This window comes from Camelus ferus, chromosome 23 (genome assembly GCF_009834535.1).
Source record: "Camelus ferus isolate YT-003-E chromosome 23, BCGSAC_Cfer_1.0, whole genome shotgun sequence".
In the NCBI taxonomy this organism is placed as follows: Eukaryota; Metazoa; Chordata; class Mammalia; order Artiodactyla; family Camelidae; genus Camelus; species Camelus ferus.
In genome coordinates this window covers 9,627,393-9,647,390 of record NC_045718.1, presented here as the reverse complement: position 1 = coordinate 9,647,390, position 19,998 = coordinate 9,627,393, and the positions used below count along the sequence as shown (strand labels likewise).

At 40.0% G+C, this 19,998-nt stretch overlaps 1 protein-coding gene across 2 annotated transcripts in view; it reads right to left on the bottom strand.

The window, feature by feature from the left end:
• The window catches only part of ASPM (assembly factor for spindle microtubules), a 53,646-nt gene that overhangs the window by 17,148 nt on the left and 16,500 nt on the right, over positions 1-19,998 (bottom strand). For both annotated transcript variants that reach the window (XM_032466791.1, XM_032466792.1), the window contains exons 9-18: positions 18,658-18,788; positions 17,972-18,147; positions 17,308-17,453; positions 17,138-17,223; positions 16,474-16,695; positions 15,031-15,238; positions 14,784-14,926; positions 14,546-14,674; positions 8,743-8,937; positions 209-4,477 (exon numbers count right to left, since the gene is read on the bottom strand). In XM_032466791.1, coding sequence (XP_032322682.1) covers positions 209-4,477; positions 8,743-8,937; positions 14,546-14,674; positions 14,784-14,926; positions 15,031-15,238; positions 16,474-16,695; positions 17,138-17,223; positions 17,308-17,453; positions 17,972-18,147; positions 18,658-18,788 — 5,705 coding nt within the window. The remainder of the gene's footprint in view (positions 1-208; positions 4,478-8,742; positions 8,938-14,545; positions 14,675-14,783; positions 14,927-15,030; positions 15,239-16,473; positions 16,696-17,137; positions 17,224-17,307; positions 17,454-17,971; positions 18,148-18,657; positions 18,789-19,998) is intronic.

Genomic DNA, 19,998 nt, shown 5'->3' with positions numbered 1-19,998 from the left:
GCTATTTCCAATTCACCCTTCAGCTTAAGCTTGACATCTCAACTTAAGTGTCACTTACTCTGGGAAAAATATTCCATTTTGGAAGATAACTGAAATGGTTATGTAAGCTAAGCATTGTTCTTTAACCTGCTTAAACTCATTTTATAAATTCCAAGAAATATTGGTCAAAGAAAAAAAATGAAAGCTTTACATTTAAATATGCAAATACCTGGATTTTTATGGCACTATCTTTCATTTTCTGAAACTTCCGTTTCTGTAGAAATCCTTTCATTCTAGCTTGAATAATGATGACACTGCTCCTTATTTGTGAATCAACTTCTCTTTGATGTTCTGCAGACAAAAAGGCTCTGTGGTGACTTTTTAAAACCACTGCTGCTTCTCTGTACGATGAAAGCTGCTTCCTGGCTTGCCAGGTCCTGAAGCGCTGCTGTAGAGTGACAGCAGCCCTCCTCTGCTGCACAAACCTTCTCCGCTGCACCGCCATCTGAAGGAAGGACTGAATTCGTACGGCAGCACGCTTCTGTGTTTCCAGTTTCCTTGTGACCATTTTACGGAAAGCTTTCTGAATTGTAACTGCAGCCTTTCTTTGAGAACAACGCTCTGCCTCCTGTAAAGGACCAGTGAGAGGGGCCCCACGCAGCCTGGGACTCCCAAGTGCTGAGCTCTGACCGGTTTCACGCCGAGTTTCAGGTCCAGAACAGCAGGACGCGGGCTGGGTGGTGAGGGCTGCCGTCTTTTCCTCGGGCATGTCTTTTAATTTCTGTCTAACTTTCATACCTCTAAAAGCGGCCTGCAGAGTTGGAACAGATCTCTGAACGGCTAAAAACCTTTTCCTTTCCATTTTCACTTTGACATATGACCTGTAATAATTCTGTATAACCACGATCGCCGTTCTCCTTGCTTGATAATCAGCTTTGGCCCTGTGCATTCGGTAGGATGACTGAATTCGTGTGGCCGCCAGGTGCATACGCTGGATACCGGCTCGTGCCTTAAAACCTCTGTAATGGGACTGTATACAAACGGCTGCCTGGGTGCGCACCGCACTTAGCGCCCTGTATCTCCTCTGAACAAAAATCACCTTTGCTCTAAAGTGGAGATAGTGCTTCCTAACTTTAAAGGCTTTAAAATGCTTCTGAACAGTGATGGCAGCCTGAAGCTGCCATTCCTGAATCTGTTTCCCTGCGATCGTATCCTGAAAATCCGCTTGCACACAGGCTGCTGCTTTGAGTGCGTTGTGTTGAAGAGCTTTCTTTTTGTTTGCTCTGTATTTTTCTTGTATTAATTTTGTAGCCCACTGAAGCTTCTGGTAGAAAGAATACTGCCTGTGCATTCTGTATGTGCTTTGTATTATGACAGCAGCTCTGTGTTCTGCCCTTAAGAGCTGTCTTGCTCTCATCCCCCTGTATGCAGCCTGAAGGACCACTGCAGAACGCCTTTGTCTGACATAAAGTTCTCGTTGCAGTTTTGCAGCTCTGTACGCTCTGTAACGTCGCTGAATTAGAATGGAGGCGCGTTTCCAAGTCTGAAAGGTGGCACGTGTTCTGAGCGTCCTGAAAGCTGCCTGGATGACGGTGGCAGCCCGGTGCACCTCCTGTATCTTTTTCCTCACCAGCCACCTTCTGTACGACGACTGGATCTTGATGGCTGCCTGTTGGAGCCGTCGGAATTGTTGTAGGTGATGCTTTGCACAAGCATTTGCACGATATTTTCTCTGAATCCACACGGCAGTTTTCCTGAGAGACAGGAAACTTCTCCTCATCATCAGAGTCCTAAATCTCCTCTGAATAAGAGCTGCGGCTGAGTGCATCTCTCTTAAGTGTCTCCTGGCTCTCATCCCCCTGAAAGCAGCCTGAATGCAGATTACGGCAAGTCTCAGTCTGTTGTATCTTTGAAGTTGTACGTTCCTTTCCCTCGCTGCCCGGTACTTCTGCTGCACCGTTTTTGTCACCTTCTTTAATTTATTAAAGTAAGTTTGCTGTCGGTGTCTTCTGAAGTGGGACTGGATGAGCGTCGCTGCTGTCTGCATCTTTCTCAGGGTCTGCCTAACTCTGCCTCCTCTAAAACTGGCCTGAATTAGAATAACGGCTTTCAAAATTGTCAGGTACTCTGCGCGCTGAGTTTTAGCTTGATGATGTGCTCTGTATCTGACTTGAATTACCACAGCTGCTGTTCTCATTTCCCGGTATCTCAACTGTGATTGATGCATTTTAAACACGGCTTTAATAAAGGTGGCTGCCGCGTGCATACGCTGAATCTGCCTTCTCACTCTAACACCTCTGTGAACAGCTTGCACTGTCACTGCTGCCTTCCTGAGATTCAGATAGTCCTGACGCTGACGGTGCGCAATTTTGGTATCTCGATACCACCTCTGAATTGTAACAGCTGACGCTCTGCAGGTTGCATATTTCTTCTTGGTTAGGTGAGCTCTGTACCTCGCCTGGACGGTGGCCGCCGCCTTGTGGCGCTCCTTCATTTCCCTCCTCACTCTCACACCCCGGTAGGCCGACTGTAAGATTACTACCGCGGCTCGCGTTTTCAGATACCAGTGACGCTGTGTCCTTCCGGCCCTGTACGCCCGGTAGCGCGCCTGAATCACACAGGCCGCTCTCCTCACGGCTCTCCACTCCCGCCGCTGCGCGTGCATGCGGTAGTGCGCCTGTATGACCACGGCACAGTCGTGCTGCTTCTGCAGCCGCCGCCGCGCCGCCCGGCCCCGCCACGCGGCCTGCAGCACCACCGCCGCCCGGCGCAGGCCCGCCAGCTCGGTGCGCAGCCTCCGCCCGGCCGCCCGGGCCTTCAGGTGCTGCTGGACCGCGCGAGCGGCCGCTCGGAGCGCCCTGAACGCCTTGCGGGCCTTGGCCGTTCTGAAAGCGGACTGAATCTTCGCGGCCGCTTGATGCTCCCGTCTGATCTGCTCCCGAACCTTCCAGCCGCGATAAGCGGACTGCAGAGAAATCACAGCTGCCCTTGTCTTTAAAAAGCATGTTCTTGTGTCAGAAACAGCCTTGCGCGCCCGGTACCATCTCTGAATCTTGAGGGCGGACCGAAGCACAGCGTGGTATGCCGCCCTTTGACGGCGGCCCCGGAAAGCAGCCTGAATTTGGAGGGCAGCTCTCCGTTGCTGTTTGACTAGCTGACGCACCTTGTAACCTCTGTAAGCGGCCTGCAAGCGAGTGACGGCTCTTTTGACTCGCAGGAAGTCCCTCCTCTGACTGACCTGTGCTTTGTACGCGCGGTAGTGAGTCTGAATGACGACAGCTGCTTTACGGATTCCCAGGTAGGACTGCCGCCTGTTTCTCATCCTGAAATAAGACTGCAGGGAAACGGCAGCTTTTCTCTGCAACCTCACCTGCTTTCGGACCAGGTACCCTCTGACAAATGCTTGCAGTTTGATGCAGGACACCCGCTCGCATTCTTCTCTCTTTAGCGCAGCTGCTCTTAAATGTAAATACTGTTTGCGCGTTTGTTTCATCTTGACCACTGATTGTAACTTTACTGTAGCATGTTTTAGCCTCAGAAATTTTTTTCTGGAAATATAAGCCCGGTAATATGACTGAATCTTTATAATAGATGTGCGGATGTGAATAAACTCTTTTCTGGCTCGCATCCCTCTATAGGCAGACTGCAGGACAATGACAGCTGAACGTGTCCTCTGGTAAGATACTAGAGCTTTCTTGGCGGAAATATAAGCTCGAAGATGAGCCTGAATTACAAGAGCGGCTTTCTTCATCCTCCTGTATTTCTGCAATTGTTGACGTTTTCTTACGTGTGCCTGCAATCTGATGACAGCTTTCTTCAGGTTTAGAAATTGAAGTCTGTCGCGCCTCATTCTCCAGTACGACTGGAGGACCCGGGCGGCTCTGACCTGTCTGCGCAGGCGCCGCGCCTGCATCCCGCGGAGAGCCGCCTGCAGGCGGAGGGCTGCCGCCCGCTTCTGCAGGTAGCTGGCGCGCTCCGCCTTGCCCCTCAGGTGCGCTCTGCAGTGCTTCTGGAGAGTCAGGATAGCCTCCTTTTTCCTTTTATATAACTTTTGGGCTTGAAAGCTCCGAAATCTTGCCTGAATGATGACAACACAAGATCGAATGTGAATGTATTTCCGTAATTCTCTGTGCATCCTATACCACGACTGTATGGCCACGGCAGATTGTTCCTCTCTGGCGCGTTTCCTGACGTGCCATCCTCTAAAAGCTCTTTGCAATGTTATTGTAGCTTTTATTTGTAATTGCATTTTGCGTTGCTTCCATCTTCTGAACGTAGACTGGATTACAAGGGCTGATGATTTTAGCATTTTGTATCTCTCTTGATCGTGCCTTCTCTTTAAAACAGCACGCCAGTGCCTCTGAATTGTAACTGTGGCCCAAAGATATCGTTTGTAAGAAGCAACAGCAATTATCATTCTTATCCTAGATTGCAGGATGACTGAATAATGTTTCAATTTCAGAAACTGTTTTCTAGTGGAGTATCTTCTCCAACATCTCTGAAAAAGGTAAGAAAGGACACAAAGTAAAACAGACACAACTTTCTATACTTAACATTTTTTAAAGTATTAATTTTTCTAACTTTTTAAAAAAAATAAACACATTAAATTTAAAAGCAGTATATTTTTAAGAAGATTGTTGTTTCTTTTGTTTATAATTGAGCTCCTACATGGGTGCAGCCTTATACCTCTACCATGTGTCCACCGTGGTTTTGTTCTTGTCCTTCAGCTGACAAGAAATGATGTGTGCACCACATCTCTTCAGATGAAAAGATGCAGAAGTAATTAAGACATTTACCCAACTACAGTTAAGCTTATTTATGCAAAATGACTTATTTATGCAAAATGGCGCTACACTTTGTACACATGTAAAGAATTGTTAAGCTGCCTTAAGAGAAGCAGGACAAAGTGAAGCAGGCTCCGTGCTCAGAGTGGCAGATTCCATTCTTTTTTTTTCTCCTTAGTTGGTTGGTTGTAAAATCTTCAAATTCAGAAAAGGGTCAGTGTAGATAGTGTTACTAATAAAGTAACTAAAAAGAAAGAAAACAAACTAAAATGTAACACTAAAAAGTGTTAAGATTATTGAAAAGACAGGAAAGGGGAAAGGGAAGAATGAAAGGTAACACTCAGAAAATAAACAATAAAATGACAGACCAAAATCTAAACATATCTATAAATATCTAAAATATAAATGGTCTAAATCATGAGTTAAAAGACTGAGATTTTCAAAACATAAAAACTGTATGCTGTCAGGACTTCAAGTCATATATAATGAGGTAAGCAATTAATAAGTAAAAGGAAGGAGAAAATATACCCCGCAAATACAATCAAGTGAAAGCTGGAGTGGTTATAGTGATGGTATAGCAAGGTAGACTTCAGAGCAAAGAACATTACAGAGGATAAAAAGGAACATTACATGATATATATAAAAAAAAAAAAGCTCACCAAGAGAACAATCCCAAATGTGTATGCACCTAACAAAAGATCTTCAAAACACATGTGGATAAAACCAAAAGGAGAAAGACATACCCACAATTATTGTTGGAGACTTAAACACTGCTCTCTTAGTACAAGAATTAGCAAACAGAACATTGGAAGGATATGAAAGTACCGTCAACCATAATCAACCAAGTAGATCTAACTGACATTTATAGAACACTTCACCCAACAACAAAAGAATACACATTCTCTTCAAGTACACAGAACATTCACCAAGGTCAAGGACCGTCAAACGTTTTCTGCAAAAGGCCTACAGATTGGGAGGAAACAGCTGCAAGTCACTGTCAAAGAACTTGCATCCAGAATATAGAAAGATGTCTCAAATCTCATTAATATAAGCACTCAGTTATAATAGGCAAAAGATTTCAACAGACACTTGGTAAAGAAGATGATCAAAAGGCAGTTAAGCATTTGAAAACATGTACATCAATAGCCATTAGGAAAATGGAAATTAAAGCTACCGCACCACCACACATCTACCACAACAGCTAAGAAACACTGAGATCAGCATTGCCAAGGATATGGAGGATATGCACACTGGGTGTGGAAATGCAAAATGGGACAGCCACTCTAGATACCAGTTTGGTGACATCTTATCAAGCCAAACATACACTTAGCAAATGACCCAGCATTCCCATTCCTAGATAGTTACCCTAATGATATAAAAATCACCTAAAACTGGAAACAATACAAATATCCTTCAACAGGCTGACATATAATCAAACTGTGGTACATCCGTACACTGGAATACTACTCAGCAGTAAGGATGGCTCCATTTATATGAATCCTCAAAAAGGCAAAACTATAGTGATGGTGGACAGAGCTAGGTTGCCTGGGGCTGGGTGTGGAGAGAGAAAGGACCACAAGGAAATGGAATGCAAAAATCTTCCTGGGAGATGGAACTGTTCTGTATCCTGGTTGAGGTGGTGATTACACAAATCTGCAGATGTATTTAAATTTATGGAACTGCACACCAAAAAAAGAAAAGTGCATTTCATTGAGTGTTAATTAAAGAATTTAAATTAAAATGTTGATCAATGTACAGTTAAAACTTTTAAAATTTAAATTAAAAAACATATATGTTATACCTAGGAACAAATGAAGATATTTAAGACCTCTTGCATCAGACCATAAAACCATTTTAGGAGACATTTAAAGAAGGTCTAATTAGATAGGAAATAAATATACCATGGTCAGTAGCTAAAGATATCAATTCTAACTAACTAAACTGACTTATTCAAGTAAATCTCAATCAAATTCCAACACTTCTTAAACTTCGGATTCAAAATGTATATGAAAATGCAGAGGCCTTAGAATAGCTAAAAACTTCTTAAAGAAAAACAAAGGGGGACTCAGCTACCAGACATCCAGATTTCATGTAAAGCTAGAGTAAGTACATGGCTCAGTGGTAGACAAAAAGAACAGTGAAATAGAAAAAGCTTCTACCAACAGAACCGCACACACAAGAATACTTGACGTATGCCAAAGGTAGCTCGGCAGTGAGGCAAGTATGGTTATTTCAGTAAAATGTATCTGAAACAATGGATAGCCATATATACAAAAGGAAAATGGCACCTAATACAAGTCACATGCAAAAATTAATTTCAGGAGAGATCTAAATGTGAAAGACAACACATTAGAGCTTTCGGATTACAACAGGAAAATATTTTCAAGGCCTTACGTTAAGAAAACACTCCTTAAATGGTTTACAAAAACCCACTAACCATAAAAGAAAATTAAGGACTTTCATTGGAAAGACATGAAACTGTAAATCATAGTCTGGAAGAAGATATTTACAACACACATATCCAACAAAGATCTAATAACCAGAACATACAAAGATCTCTTATAAATCCACAAGAAGGCAAACGATCAAAATAAAAAATTTAAGAAAAAGATACTTGAAATAACACTTTACCAAAGAAGATTTTCAGTATGAAAAGATGTTCCATGTCATTCATTATCACTATACAACCACTAGAATGGCTAAAATCAAAGAGGTAATTTCCAAGTATAATGAACAGTTGGTGCTGTCACCGCCTTAGAAAACTCTTTGGTAGTATCTACTAAAACTGAAATACGTATAACCTTAGACAAATAATTGTACTCATGGGTATATGTCAAACAGAGTGAATATATTTCACACCAAAAGGCACGTTCATGAAAGCTTTAGTCAGAACAGCTCAAAACCAGAAGGCCAGGTGCCCATCAACAACAGAACAGATAAATTGTAAAATGTTATAAAATGAAAGTTAAACCTCAGCTACATTTAACAACACCGGTAAATCTCCACAAATATCATGTTGATTAAAAGAATTTACACTGTCTGAACCGATCCATGTAAAATTCAAAAAACAGGTAAGACAATAGGATACTGTTTAAGGAAGATATGTAACAGGAAAGCTGCGTGATCAGCCATGTGTTAGGATAGTGTCTGCCTTGGGCTGGGCTGGGGGAGTTAACTGATTGAGAAATGGCTTCTGAGAGGCTGGCATTTCTTGACCCAGGTTGTGGTTACACAGGTGAAAAACCATTAGGCTCTACATTTGTGTTGTGTGCAATTTTCTATGTGTAATAGTTCACATTTTTAAGAAAGGTTCAAAGAAAGATCATTTATTGAATCAGAGTCTCTCACTAACAGTAGTAGTAGTAGCCAGAAACAAAAAATCTCCAAAGTTATAAAATAGACAAAATTGTGGGATGAAGTTTCAATGGCATTTACATAGGGTAAATTTAAATAGTACATCTCTCTGATGTTATTAAAACAGAATCTAGTATCGAAAACTAGCATATAGATGCAAGGAATATCTCCATTATGCGAAAAGATATGTTACTTTTCTTTCTTTCTTTCTTTTTGTTTTTACTAAGTAGAAAAATAACAGAGGTATTCTATAAACTGATTATAAGTAATATTTCCAGTATGTGCCAACTAAGTGGGCTGGAGAGGAAGACGTGCACACTTATCCCCAAAGAGAAGTTTCCAGGACTCATAGTAAAGATAGAAAGAGAGCTTGGCTGGGTTGACGGATACATAAGGGAGAATGGCACTGCATGACCCACAGAGTGGAAGGCAAACCTCGAAGGTAAAACAAAGAAGACGGGTCAGGGTACAGAATTAGATTGCTGTCCAGAGCAAAGTAGGCATTTTGGTTGCGGAGGTATCAAATATTTGTTAAAGTACCAGAAGTATAATAATTTAAAACTTTTTCATGTTTTATTGGCATCCTTAAAAATGTTTAAACCTTTTAAAATTCAGAATACCATACCTGAATAACGGATGCTGATTTATTTTGAACTTTTTCTAGTTTTTCCTTTTTTAACATTAACAATTGTCTCTTTGCTAACAGTCCTCGCCAGTGTTTCTGAATGAGCAACGCCGCATTAATCTCCTTTTCAAATCGTCGTTTAGTTAGAAAATTAATTACAGCTGATTGAATAATTCTTGCAGCTTTGTCTCTCTCCTAAAAAAAAAGCAAATATGAATTAAATACTTAATCACTTAAAATCTTAAATTATTATTTGTAAGAAAATCATCTGTTAAGTATTAATCAAATTGACACTGGAAATAAAATACGCCCCAGACTTATTGTGTCACATGCTCATCTCTGTAGTGCAGGTACCTCTGGGCATGTTGAAATAGCTGATAGGTAGACTTGTAGATGAGACTTATATGATGAAACAAAGATTCCTAGGGAATATCATCCTAAGATAAGATCACAGACATGTTTGATTTATCACAGATCCTCAGTAATCAATATAAAGGCAATTTAACTGTGGTACTTTTCTCAGATTATGGTGCAGTGAATTCATGCTTGATTTTTAGGAAAGCGATGAATTGTAGGAGGGAAAAAAAAAAAAAAAGAAAGAGACCCTAAGGTAAACAAAATGCCTTAGAGGAGAAGGTATTATTGCTTTGTTACAATTTGAACAAGGAATTCACAAAAAGGGAGATTCAAAATATTCACCTCAGCACAGAACACACTGTGGCTTTCGGCCACAGAGGCTCAGGAGAGCAGAATGTTGGGTTGTGAGAAGTGGTGTCAAGACTGCCCCACTGCATCCGTGGCCCCAGGGGCGTCAGCTGCCCCGGAAGCACCAGAGGTCAGTACCCTGCACATCTCTCTTACTTCTAATGAATTACTATGAATAACAGCACATTAAATACTAGGCTTGTGGCACTATTCTGAGCACTTCCTGAATGATCCCTCTAACCCGGCTACAACCACAAAAACAGATGACCAGTACTTCTCTCTCTGGGCCATGGTCAAGCAGACACTCCACTGGCTAGGACAGCCAGAACTTGACGCAGGCAGTCTGGCTTTAGAGTTTGTGCTCTTTACCACTTTGCTATACTCCTCAAGGCTAGATTTATCACTTCGGTTCACCTGAATTGGAAACTAGAATATAAATTATTCCTCTGGGATCATGTGGAAAGGAACAACTGATAGTGTGTCTGAGAACTTACAGCATTTTGCTGTCTGGGACAGCCCACCACGCAAGGGGGGGCTCCACAAAGAAATTAGCCACAGATTCTAATTATTATCAGTTGTTAGTATCTCATTACAGAATGAAAACGCAGCTATGGAGGGGATCAAACTGCTACTCTAGCAGAGGAAAAGGCAGTTAATGAACTGAGCCAGCTACTATGGAATGGTGAGGGCCATATACTGGGTCATTTCTGGGTGATAAAAGACTAGATGGTTCCACAGTCTGGCTGAGGAATTATGTCCAATGAGCTGACTAAGCCATCTGACATCACTGCAGTGCCCCTGTGAGCCTGTGGCCTGCAGGCTATTGAATCCAGACTAAAAGCACACCCCTCGACACCCACAACTTCAAAACATATCACAAAGCTCCAATAATCAAACTACGGTACCAGCATAAAGACAGACATGTAGACCAATGTTACGGAGTAGACAGCCCAGAAATAAACTCCATGTAACTGAGTAAATAATCGTTAAGTAGGATGCCCAGACCACTCAATGGGAAAAGAACACTCTCTTCAACAACCAGTGTTGCAAAAACTGGTGTTTGGATATCCACATACCAAAGAGTGAAGCTGGATCTTTATCTTACACAGTATACATATATTAACTCAAAATGAATTAAAGCCCTAAATGTCTAACTCAGAAGTATATAACTCTTAGTGGAAAGCATAGGGTAATGTTTCATAACATTGGGTTTAGCAATGTTTTATTAAATATGACACCAGAAGCACAAAAGCAAAAAGTGGACAAATGGAATTACATCAAACTTAAAAAATTTTTGTTCCTCAAAGGACACAACAGAGTGAAAAGGCAACCTACATATTGAAAAAAAGTTGTAAATCATATATCTATTAAGGAACCTGTACCTAGAATACATAAATATTTCTTACAACTCAACAACAACAAAAAAATCAGATAACTCAATTAAAATATGGGCAAATGAACAGACACTTCTCCAAAGATGACATACAAATGGCCAACAAGAATATGAAAAGATGCTTAACAGTACTAATCATCAGAGCAATGTAAATCAACATCAAAATGAGGTATCTCTGAACTTTACAAACAAACAGAAAATGACAAGTGTTGGCAGGAATTGTGGAGAAGTTGCAATCTTCGTGTACTGTTGGTGGGACTGTAATATGTGACTATGGAAAAGAGTATGGTGGTTCAAAAAGTTAAAAACAGAACTGCCATATGATCCTGCAATACCACTCATAGGTAGAGATCCAAAAGAACTGAAAACGTCCATCAACAGATGACTGGATAAAGAAGATGTGGTATATTTATACAATGGAATACTATTCAGCTATAAAAACTGACAACATAATGCCATTTGCAGCAATATGGATGTCCCTGGAGAATGTCATTCTAAGTGAAGTAAGCCAGAAAGAGAAAGAAAAATACCATATGAGATCACTCATATGTGGAATCTAAAAAAAAAAAAAATACAAAACAGAAACAGGCTCACAGAAACAGAATACAAACTGGTGGTTGCCAAGGGGGTGGGGGGTGGGAAAGGGCAGACTGGGATTTCAAAATGTAGAATAGATAAACAAGATTATACTGTATAGCACAGGGAAATATATACAAGATCTTGTGGTAGCTCACAGTGAAAAAAAGTGACAATGAATAGATGTATGTTCCTGTATAACTGAAAAATTGTGCTCACATTAGAATTTGACACATTGTAAAATGACTATTACTCAATAAAAAAATGTTAAAAAAAGACAAAAAAATTCATATAAAACAAAAAAAGAACTGAAAATGGTCCAAAAGAGATGTTTGTACACCCCTGTTCAAAGCTGCACTATTCACAACGGCCAACCTAATGCCCATTGAAGGATGACTGGGTAACAAAATGTGGTATATACACACAACAGAACACCATGCAGCCTTAAAAATGAAAGGAACTCTGCTACAGGCTACAATATGGATGACCCTTGAGGACAAATGCTAGGTGAAAGCTAGTCACACAAGGACAAATACTGTATGAGTCCACTTATATTACGTAACTAAAGTAGCCAAATTTGTAGAAATAGAAATAGGAAAGTGGTTACCAGGGACAGGGGGAGGAGGAAATGGGGAACTGTGCTTTAATGAGTACAGATTCTGTTCTCCAAGTTGGAAAATCTCTGGAGATCTGTTTTATAATAATGTAAATATACTTAATCCTACTGAATCATAGTGTTCAGCAAACTTAAAAAATATGAATAACTTAAAAACAGTTAAGATGGTAAATTTTATGATGTGTTCTTTATCACAATTTACAATAAAAAACAATTCGGGGGAGAAAAAGCACCCCATTTATTTGCCTTAAAAAAGTATGATGCTGTTCAAAAGTAGCATTTGAGTCTGAAGCTTAGAAAAAGCTCTGGGGGCATTTTTGGATGCAATCAGCTGACATAAAATGAAACTTAACTCAGTTTGTAGATCATCTGAGTCTCTGGCAAACTAATGTGGAGCAACCGTAGGTGACACTAGAGAAGCTACAGAAAGAAGGCAGATAGATCCAAAGAGCCAAATACACTATAAAAACTAGCAACTATTTGAAAACTTACATAAACTAATGGCCGAAGCTCCGATACCTGCAATCACTGACTCTGAGGCAGCCTGTATGCCCTATTTAATCCTGCACTGTGGCTGAGCCAACCTGTTCCCTGTCTGTCTGTCTGTTTATTTTTTTTGCTTTGTATATGGGCCAAATACAGGATTTACTTTGCTTTGGAGTTGGTGCCTACTCACTCAGGAAGAACTAAGAGGTAGAATGTGTCTGGGGACCCTTGGACAGGCCTGCTTTATTCATCAGGTAATTTGGGCCACCAGCCGCATCACTACAAGAGCTTGAACCATTCTATTTTCACACTTCTGGTTTAAATAAATTACAATAATGACTAAAGAAAAATATAAAACTTGAAAAATAGCTACCACAAGGTAACGGTTATATGCTTACTAGTTTATAATACTTCTACGAGAATATGAAAGGAGCCTGCTGTTTAATGTTCCAAACAGCAAATGAAATGGTACAGACGCACCTCAGTATAACTGTATAAGGAGCATGGTCACCTGGAGAAAGGAGAGAAGCAGTGGTTTTCAAAAAAAGGAAATTTCCAATACTTGGACCAAAGGAATAAATCAAGAAAAGGGATCTTGTGAGGCTAAGAAAAAAAGCTAAGAAAAAAGCTAAGAAATTTCTGCAATTAATATGTGATTAATACAAGACTATCCTGAGCAGAAAATTAAGCAGATTTCATTACAAAAAAAATTAATTGATACCTGTTTCTTAAAATCTTATAACTCTCTCATTTAATGCCATGTAATGAATTAACGAAATAATTTGAGGACTAGCCAGGAGAATGTCTTCCCTGAAAACTTTCCTAAAACAATTCTCCTAGAAGCCTCCAGAGGTACAAGTTATCCTCCAAAGATATGCGGGCAAGGAGGCAGATCCCAGGAAGATGAGGGGCAAGAGAAGGCACAGAGGACGTAGCAGCAGAGAAGACGACCTGTGAGCGTAAGTCACTGCCTGTCGCCCAAAAGTTACTACCAAGACTTCGAGTGGGGCAAGAGCACAGCTATTTCAGTTAGTGATGTTGGCAGGTCTGATATGGTGGGAGAGAACACAGGGCATGCTGAAGGGCTGCCAAAATTTAGCTATTTTACACAGCTACTGAGAACTTTATCACCAGTGCACTGCAATTCAGAACTGAGGAGCAATCTTGGGTGAAATATGTTCTTTAATATCTGATAAGATTTATTAAGCATGCTGCTGCTATTATTTTGATTTTTCCAAGTAAATACAGCATTATTAGTGGAAAGAGTAGGGCGATAAAAGGATTTAAATAGTTTGTTCAATGTCATCAAAGAGACCATTTCCCAGATTGTTAAACATGACATTTTTCTCAGAACTCAAGAAAACACTTATTTTATGTTAATTCAATATATTCATACTACGGGGGTCACAAAGGGAAACAGTAAGTAACATCCTTCTCCCTGTGCCCAGTTCCTAAACATTTTGAGAAATAAAACAATGGAAACCAAAATGCCACTTTTAAACTAGTAAAGGATAACCTGGAAGACAGTTTCACTCACGGCAGAGGAAGTGAGCTGGCTAATTGCACTGCAGAGTTAGACAGGTGACACCCACGCCCCAGGGGCACTGGTGGAGGTCCAGCCACACCCCAGGGGCTCTGGTGGAGGTCCAGCCTCCCAGAGCACAGTGTGAGAAGTTAAGGGAAAACGTCTGCTTCCTGGAGGCAGGGCAGAGGCCGAGAGGAAGGAGGGAAGGGGCAGTCAGGCATCCCTGGCTTACTTTTCACACACTTACAGCAGGGATAAATACATTATTCTACTTTCCCTGGAGCGGACTGAGGAGAAGTGTGGACAGAGGCGGGAGAAAATACTGAATGAAGGAAACATCAGGAGTTCGGAGAAATATTCATCCCCACCTCCAAACACTCAGCTATGAAAATCACCTCAATAATTTCTAATGTCGGTAAAACAGAAACAACACCAGGGATCAGCCAGCTGACGTCTTATGACCTACAGTTTACATCACAGCGCTTCCGCCCCTGAGGAGTACCTGATGGCGCTTTCGATCTTCTCTCAGCTTGTGTTTTCTCCAAGCTGTTTGTATTAGTCGAGCAGCTCTCGTTTCTTTGCGAAGATCCAAAAGCCTTGCACAGAGAAATGACAAATAGGTAATAACCACCTAAGACAAAAATAAAAGGTGAAAAGAGAAGTTCCCGTGAGACAGAGAACGCACAGCTCCCTTTCGTCTTCTGTGAGCAGCTACTGTCGTTTAAGAAACTTCCACTCACCTTTTCGTCCGGAATCGTGTTCGACATGTCTGAATGCTGGATCATAGCAGGTATTCCACCAAGGTCTCGGACTGCGGACCTGACCAACTGAAAATTTTTCTTTTCATTTTCAAGGAGTTCTTTGTATAGTTCTGAAGTATTTTCTGCAATGCAGGTAAGAGAGAGCGATTAGATTAGACTGCTCAGGCCAGAAACCAGACAGGGCAATAGGAAAACTGGGAAAGTTAATCAACCATCAGGGACTAACCGTGATCAAATGCTCGAAGAGACAAATCCAGAGAACTCTCATCAGATTCAGACGAGGAATTTAGCACCACTGAGCCAGTCTGCGCACACTCCACGGTCTGAGTCGTACGCTGACATATAGCATCAAAAGGCACGTAGCAAGGATGGTAGTGGTGGATCAGGTAACATAACACACGGCCATCTGAGAAAGACACTGTAAAGTTCTCCACCTGATTGGGAATATCAGACAAATAATTAACAGTGTTTAGATAATAAGAAAGATACCAGTGATTTTGTAGTCCTTGTTTCCTTTTAATAGCTAAGACTATCTCATCAGTTCCTATTAGTACCTAGTGTAATACCACATTCATAGCCAAATTCTCACCTGTAAAATATTAGCTATTTCAAAAATAGAATTTGATTATGTTATTGTGCTGGGTTGGAGAGCATTTGTCAAAAATTTATGTTCCTCCCAGTATCTCAGAATATGATCGTATTTGGATATGGGGTCACTGCAGATTTAAGTAGTTAAGATAACCTTGGAGTAAGATGAATCTTAATCCGGTATGACTGGTGTCCTTATAAGAAAAGGAGAGACATGGAGCAGATACACAGGGGGAATGCTGTGTGAAGACAGAGGCAGTGACTGGAGTCAAGTGTCTGCAGAGCAAGGAAAGCTAAAGATTGCCAGCAACACTGGAAGTCAAGAGAAAGGAATGGGGGTGAGAAAGGATAAATTGGGAATTTGAGATTTGCAAATGTTAACCACTATATATAAAAATAGATTTTTTAAAAAATCCCAAATTTCTTTTGCATAGGACAGGGAACTATATACTCAATATCTTGTAATAACCTTTAATGAAGAAAGAATATGAAAATGGAAAAAAAAAAAAGAGAGAAAGCCATGGAACATTCTCCCCTAGAGCCTTCAAGACTCTAGCACTTAATTAAAACATAGAATTTATCTATATATTTGACAGTTTTTCTACTGATGTGTGTCAGGACAATTCATCTTCATGTGTTTATACTTAACATGCATTTCATACAGAAACGTAGCACCAATCTAACAAATGATTATGTAAGATTCCTTTCCTCCCCACCTCCAACAGCGGGACGAGGTCCCTAGTGCCCCCTTCTGCACGGTGGGTGTATTTGCATTTGGCTTTATAACGGGTATGATCCTTTGGGTGCACCAGTTCTATTCAACTATCTCCTATTAAGACTCCCAACTAGGGCGTTTTTTTCCTTAGTGATATGTAAAATATTTGTGCATTATACACTTGGTGGCAGATTAGATGAAACTAGGAAGGCGACAATCCCTTACTCATTACAGGAAATGTTTGTTTATATATATCAACTAAATCGTTTAAGAAATTAAAGAAAATATTTTATGCATTAGGTGTAATTGACTTTAACCAAAATTTATTTAAAGAAACTGGGCTAAAACAAAAACAAAGAAACTTACTTTCTTATTGTAGAAGTCGCAGACAACATTCACCCAGTCCATTAGGAGTTTTGTGCTTTCACTGTGCTGTTCAAGGTAAGCACTGCGCCTTCTGTCCTTCTCCTGATTGACACGGCCATCAGAACAGCCTGGCGGTGCAGACACTGCTCTCTTCATGGTCTGTGTGTGCTTTAAAAAGTCAATTTCTTCCTTTAACTGATCTACATTAAGGGAAATATTCACCTGAAATACAAAAGGAGGATAGATATCTTTATTTTTTCACGCATTATTTTTGATCCACAGAAGCTAATGTCTTCTATTATCTTTTTATTTTTTTTTTTAAAGCAAACACCATCTACGTGGGAGGGATGGAATGTGTAAGTGGTTAAGAGCGTGGGATTTGCGGCCACACATGCCTGGGTTCTAATCTCATCTCTGCTTCCTGTCAGTGATGTCACCTTAACTTCATTTTCCTCCCCTAGGCAGTCATGATAACAGCTACCTTACAGGAGCACCGTGAAGATTAAATTGGAATATATATAAAGTAATTATCACAGTTCCTGGGACTAAATAAAATAGTAATTAATAGTTACTGTTGTTAGACTTTATCTGATGAAAAATGCTTTTATAAATCAATACTGAAAGTTGATAATATGAAGTACAAAATGTGTCAAATGTACAATACCTGAAAAGCCAAGGCTATTTTCCAAAGCAACACCAGAGTTTTCTCCCTGTGCCTGTCCACGATATCCTTAGATAGGATTGCATTTCCTGCAGATGGGAAGATAGTCCGTAAGCACAGCATATGGACACATCAATTTTCAGTGAGAGGTTTTATCTTTACTCAATTGTTACCATGCTCATCATTCAGCTGAATTCCTTGGGACTTGAGAATCTGAAGAACAATGTCAACATTGTGCATTTTTTGAAGACGACTTATTGCAGGAATCCTGAGTTTCTTTGAGAGATTCCAGTTTCGTGTGAGAAGTTCCATGATTCGCCTAACAATAGAGGAATTTTCTTATGAAACTGTTAGATAACAACATACATGAACGATGAATTTCATTTAAATACAGTATCACCCAAAGCAGGCACTGGTCACTCACTGTAGTCACGCCAAAGTAAGTTTTGAGGATTCCAGTTTGTAGTGAGGAAGTACTGTGTGACCTGGAGCAAGACACTCTGAGTTTATGTCCCACTGTCACCATATAGAGTGTTACTTAAATATTTGATAGCTTAATTAGTTCCATGCTTTTCCCCAGTTCATATTCTGGGGCATCAGTAGTCCCTACTGAGACCCTGTTACATGCCAGTAGGGAAAAAAAAACGTGGCGAGGAGACAAGGTTTCTAGACCTAAAATTGACACCATTCTCCTGAACTTATCCCAACTTTTAAAAATCTTAAATTTATTTCATTATACAGAAGAGCAAGAAAGATTGTATATGTACAGAAAAAAGTGTTTTCCAGAAAATTTTAGTCTATTCCACTGAGCAAAATAACTCCATTTCTCCTACTTACACGAGGCGCACCCCACACTGCAAGTCGACAGCAAGATTTGTAACAGCAAAATCAAATTCATCAAATGGTGTCTGAACATGGTTCACAGGTAATCCTAATAAGCTAAGGTGACGGGAAAGGTCACCTTCACCGCCCAGGAAGTCTCGTGAAAAAGCCAGAAGGATTTCTTTACTAGCCTATGGAGAAACGAGTGGCAGGTATTATAGTCCAGTGTTAGACTTTTATTTACAATAAAAGCAAATTCTTCAAAACATTCTGTGCATATAGAAATAAAGTAAAATTAATAGTAGTATAAAAAGATGGTCAGTTTCATATTATACAGTAACGATGCAAATCTATTTCCAATTTAAGACTTTTAAGAAAGTGCTCATAATTAATACTACTCTAAAAATTAGTAGGAATTTGATAACATACTAAACTAGGAAAGAAAATTTCCCCCAAATTAATTCCTCAGAGACATAGCTCCATCATTCTCAAATCGAAGCTAAGAACAGCATGATGTGCTGGTGAAGCATCAACCGAGTCAGGCAGGGTCAGAGCTCCTGGTAGGGCTCACCAGGGAGGGGGTCCTGTTCTACTCCAGAGAACTGTTCTTCGGGAAACTCACTTTTTCTAAGGAGAAAATATACAATAAAGCAAGCAAAAGTCTTACATGTGAAACATAAAATATAAAATGAAAACTGTACCTTGAATTCAGCATCTTTACAGAAGAGACAAGGGTCATGGTCAATCAGTCTGGAGATTTTCGCATAATCAAGGAAACAAACCAACAACAACAGCTTTTTCAGTGTAAACTTAGACAGAGCTTCTTCATGACCTGAAATGAAGTACAAAAAGGGCAAAGCAAGTTAATCTGTGTAAGATAGTTTTTTTTTATTTGAAATTATTTTTCTGTATTTATTTATTCTGCTGCGCTTTTAGTCTGCATATTTCTACTAAGGATTCTTGAGATGTGACTTATATTTTAAAGTCAAATTATCTTGGAATTCTTTATAAGATTATAAAAATCCTCATATTAACCTTTCTTTTTTTTTTCTGATATTGTTTGTTCGCTTGCTTGTTTGTTTTGGCAGGGGGAATGTAAATTGGTGCAGGCCACTATGGAAAACAGTATAGTAGTTCCTCAAAAAACTAAAAATAGAACTACCATATGATCCAGTATTTCCATTGCTGGATATAGAGCCACAGAAAATGAAAATGCTAATTTAAAAAGACACATGCACCCCAATGTTCATAGCAGCATTACTTACAACTGCCAAGGTATGGAAGCAACCTAAATGTCCATCAACAGATGAATGGATAAAGAAATTGTGAGATACATACACACAGATACACACACACGCAATAGAATACTACTCAGCCACAAAAAAGAATGAAATTTTGCCACTTGCAACAACGTGGATGGACTTGGAGGATATGATGCTTGGTGAAGTAAATCAGACAGTGAAAGACAAATACTGTATCATCTCACTTATATGTGGGATCCAGAAAGTATAACATACTAGTGACTATAACAAAAAGAAGCAGATTCACAGACATAGAGAACAAATCAGTGGTTACCAGTGGGGAGAAAAAAGATGGGAGAGGCAAGATAGGGGAAGGGGATAAAGAGGTACAAATTACTGTATGTAAAATAAAATAAGCTACAAGGATACACTGTACAACATGGGCCAATATTTTATAAAGCTGTAAGTAGAGTATAACCTTTAAAAACTGTGAATCCCTACATTGTACACCTGAAACTTTATAGTACTGTAAATCAACTACATCTCAGTTAAACAAAACCAAAAACACAAGTTTTACCTGAAAGTATGATAGTAATAATGTGCTAGAAACACAGTCCTAGTAAGCACAATGTGCCTTTCTTAGTGTCTGACATGTATGAATTCATTTGATACTCACAACAACTCTGTGGGGCAGGTACCATGTAATAACTTTCAATTCATGGAGGAAACAGAGGCACAGAGACACTAAGTGTTCCAACAACAAATATTTAATGAGCACCTACTATGTGCAGGCACGAGCCC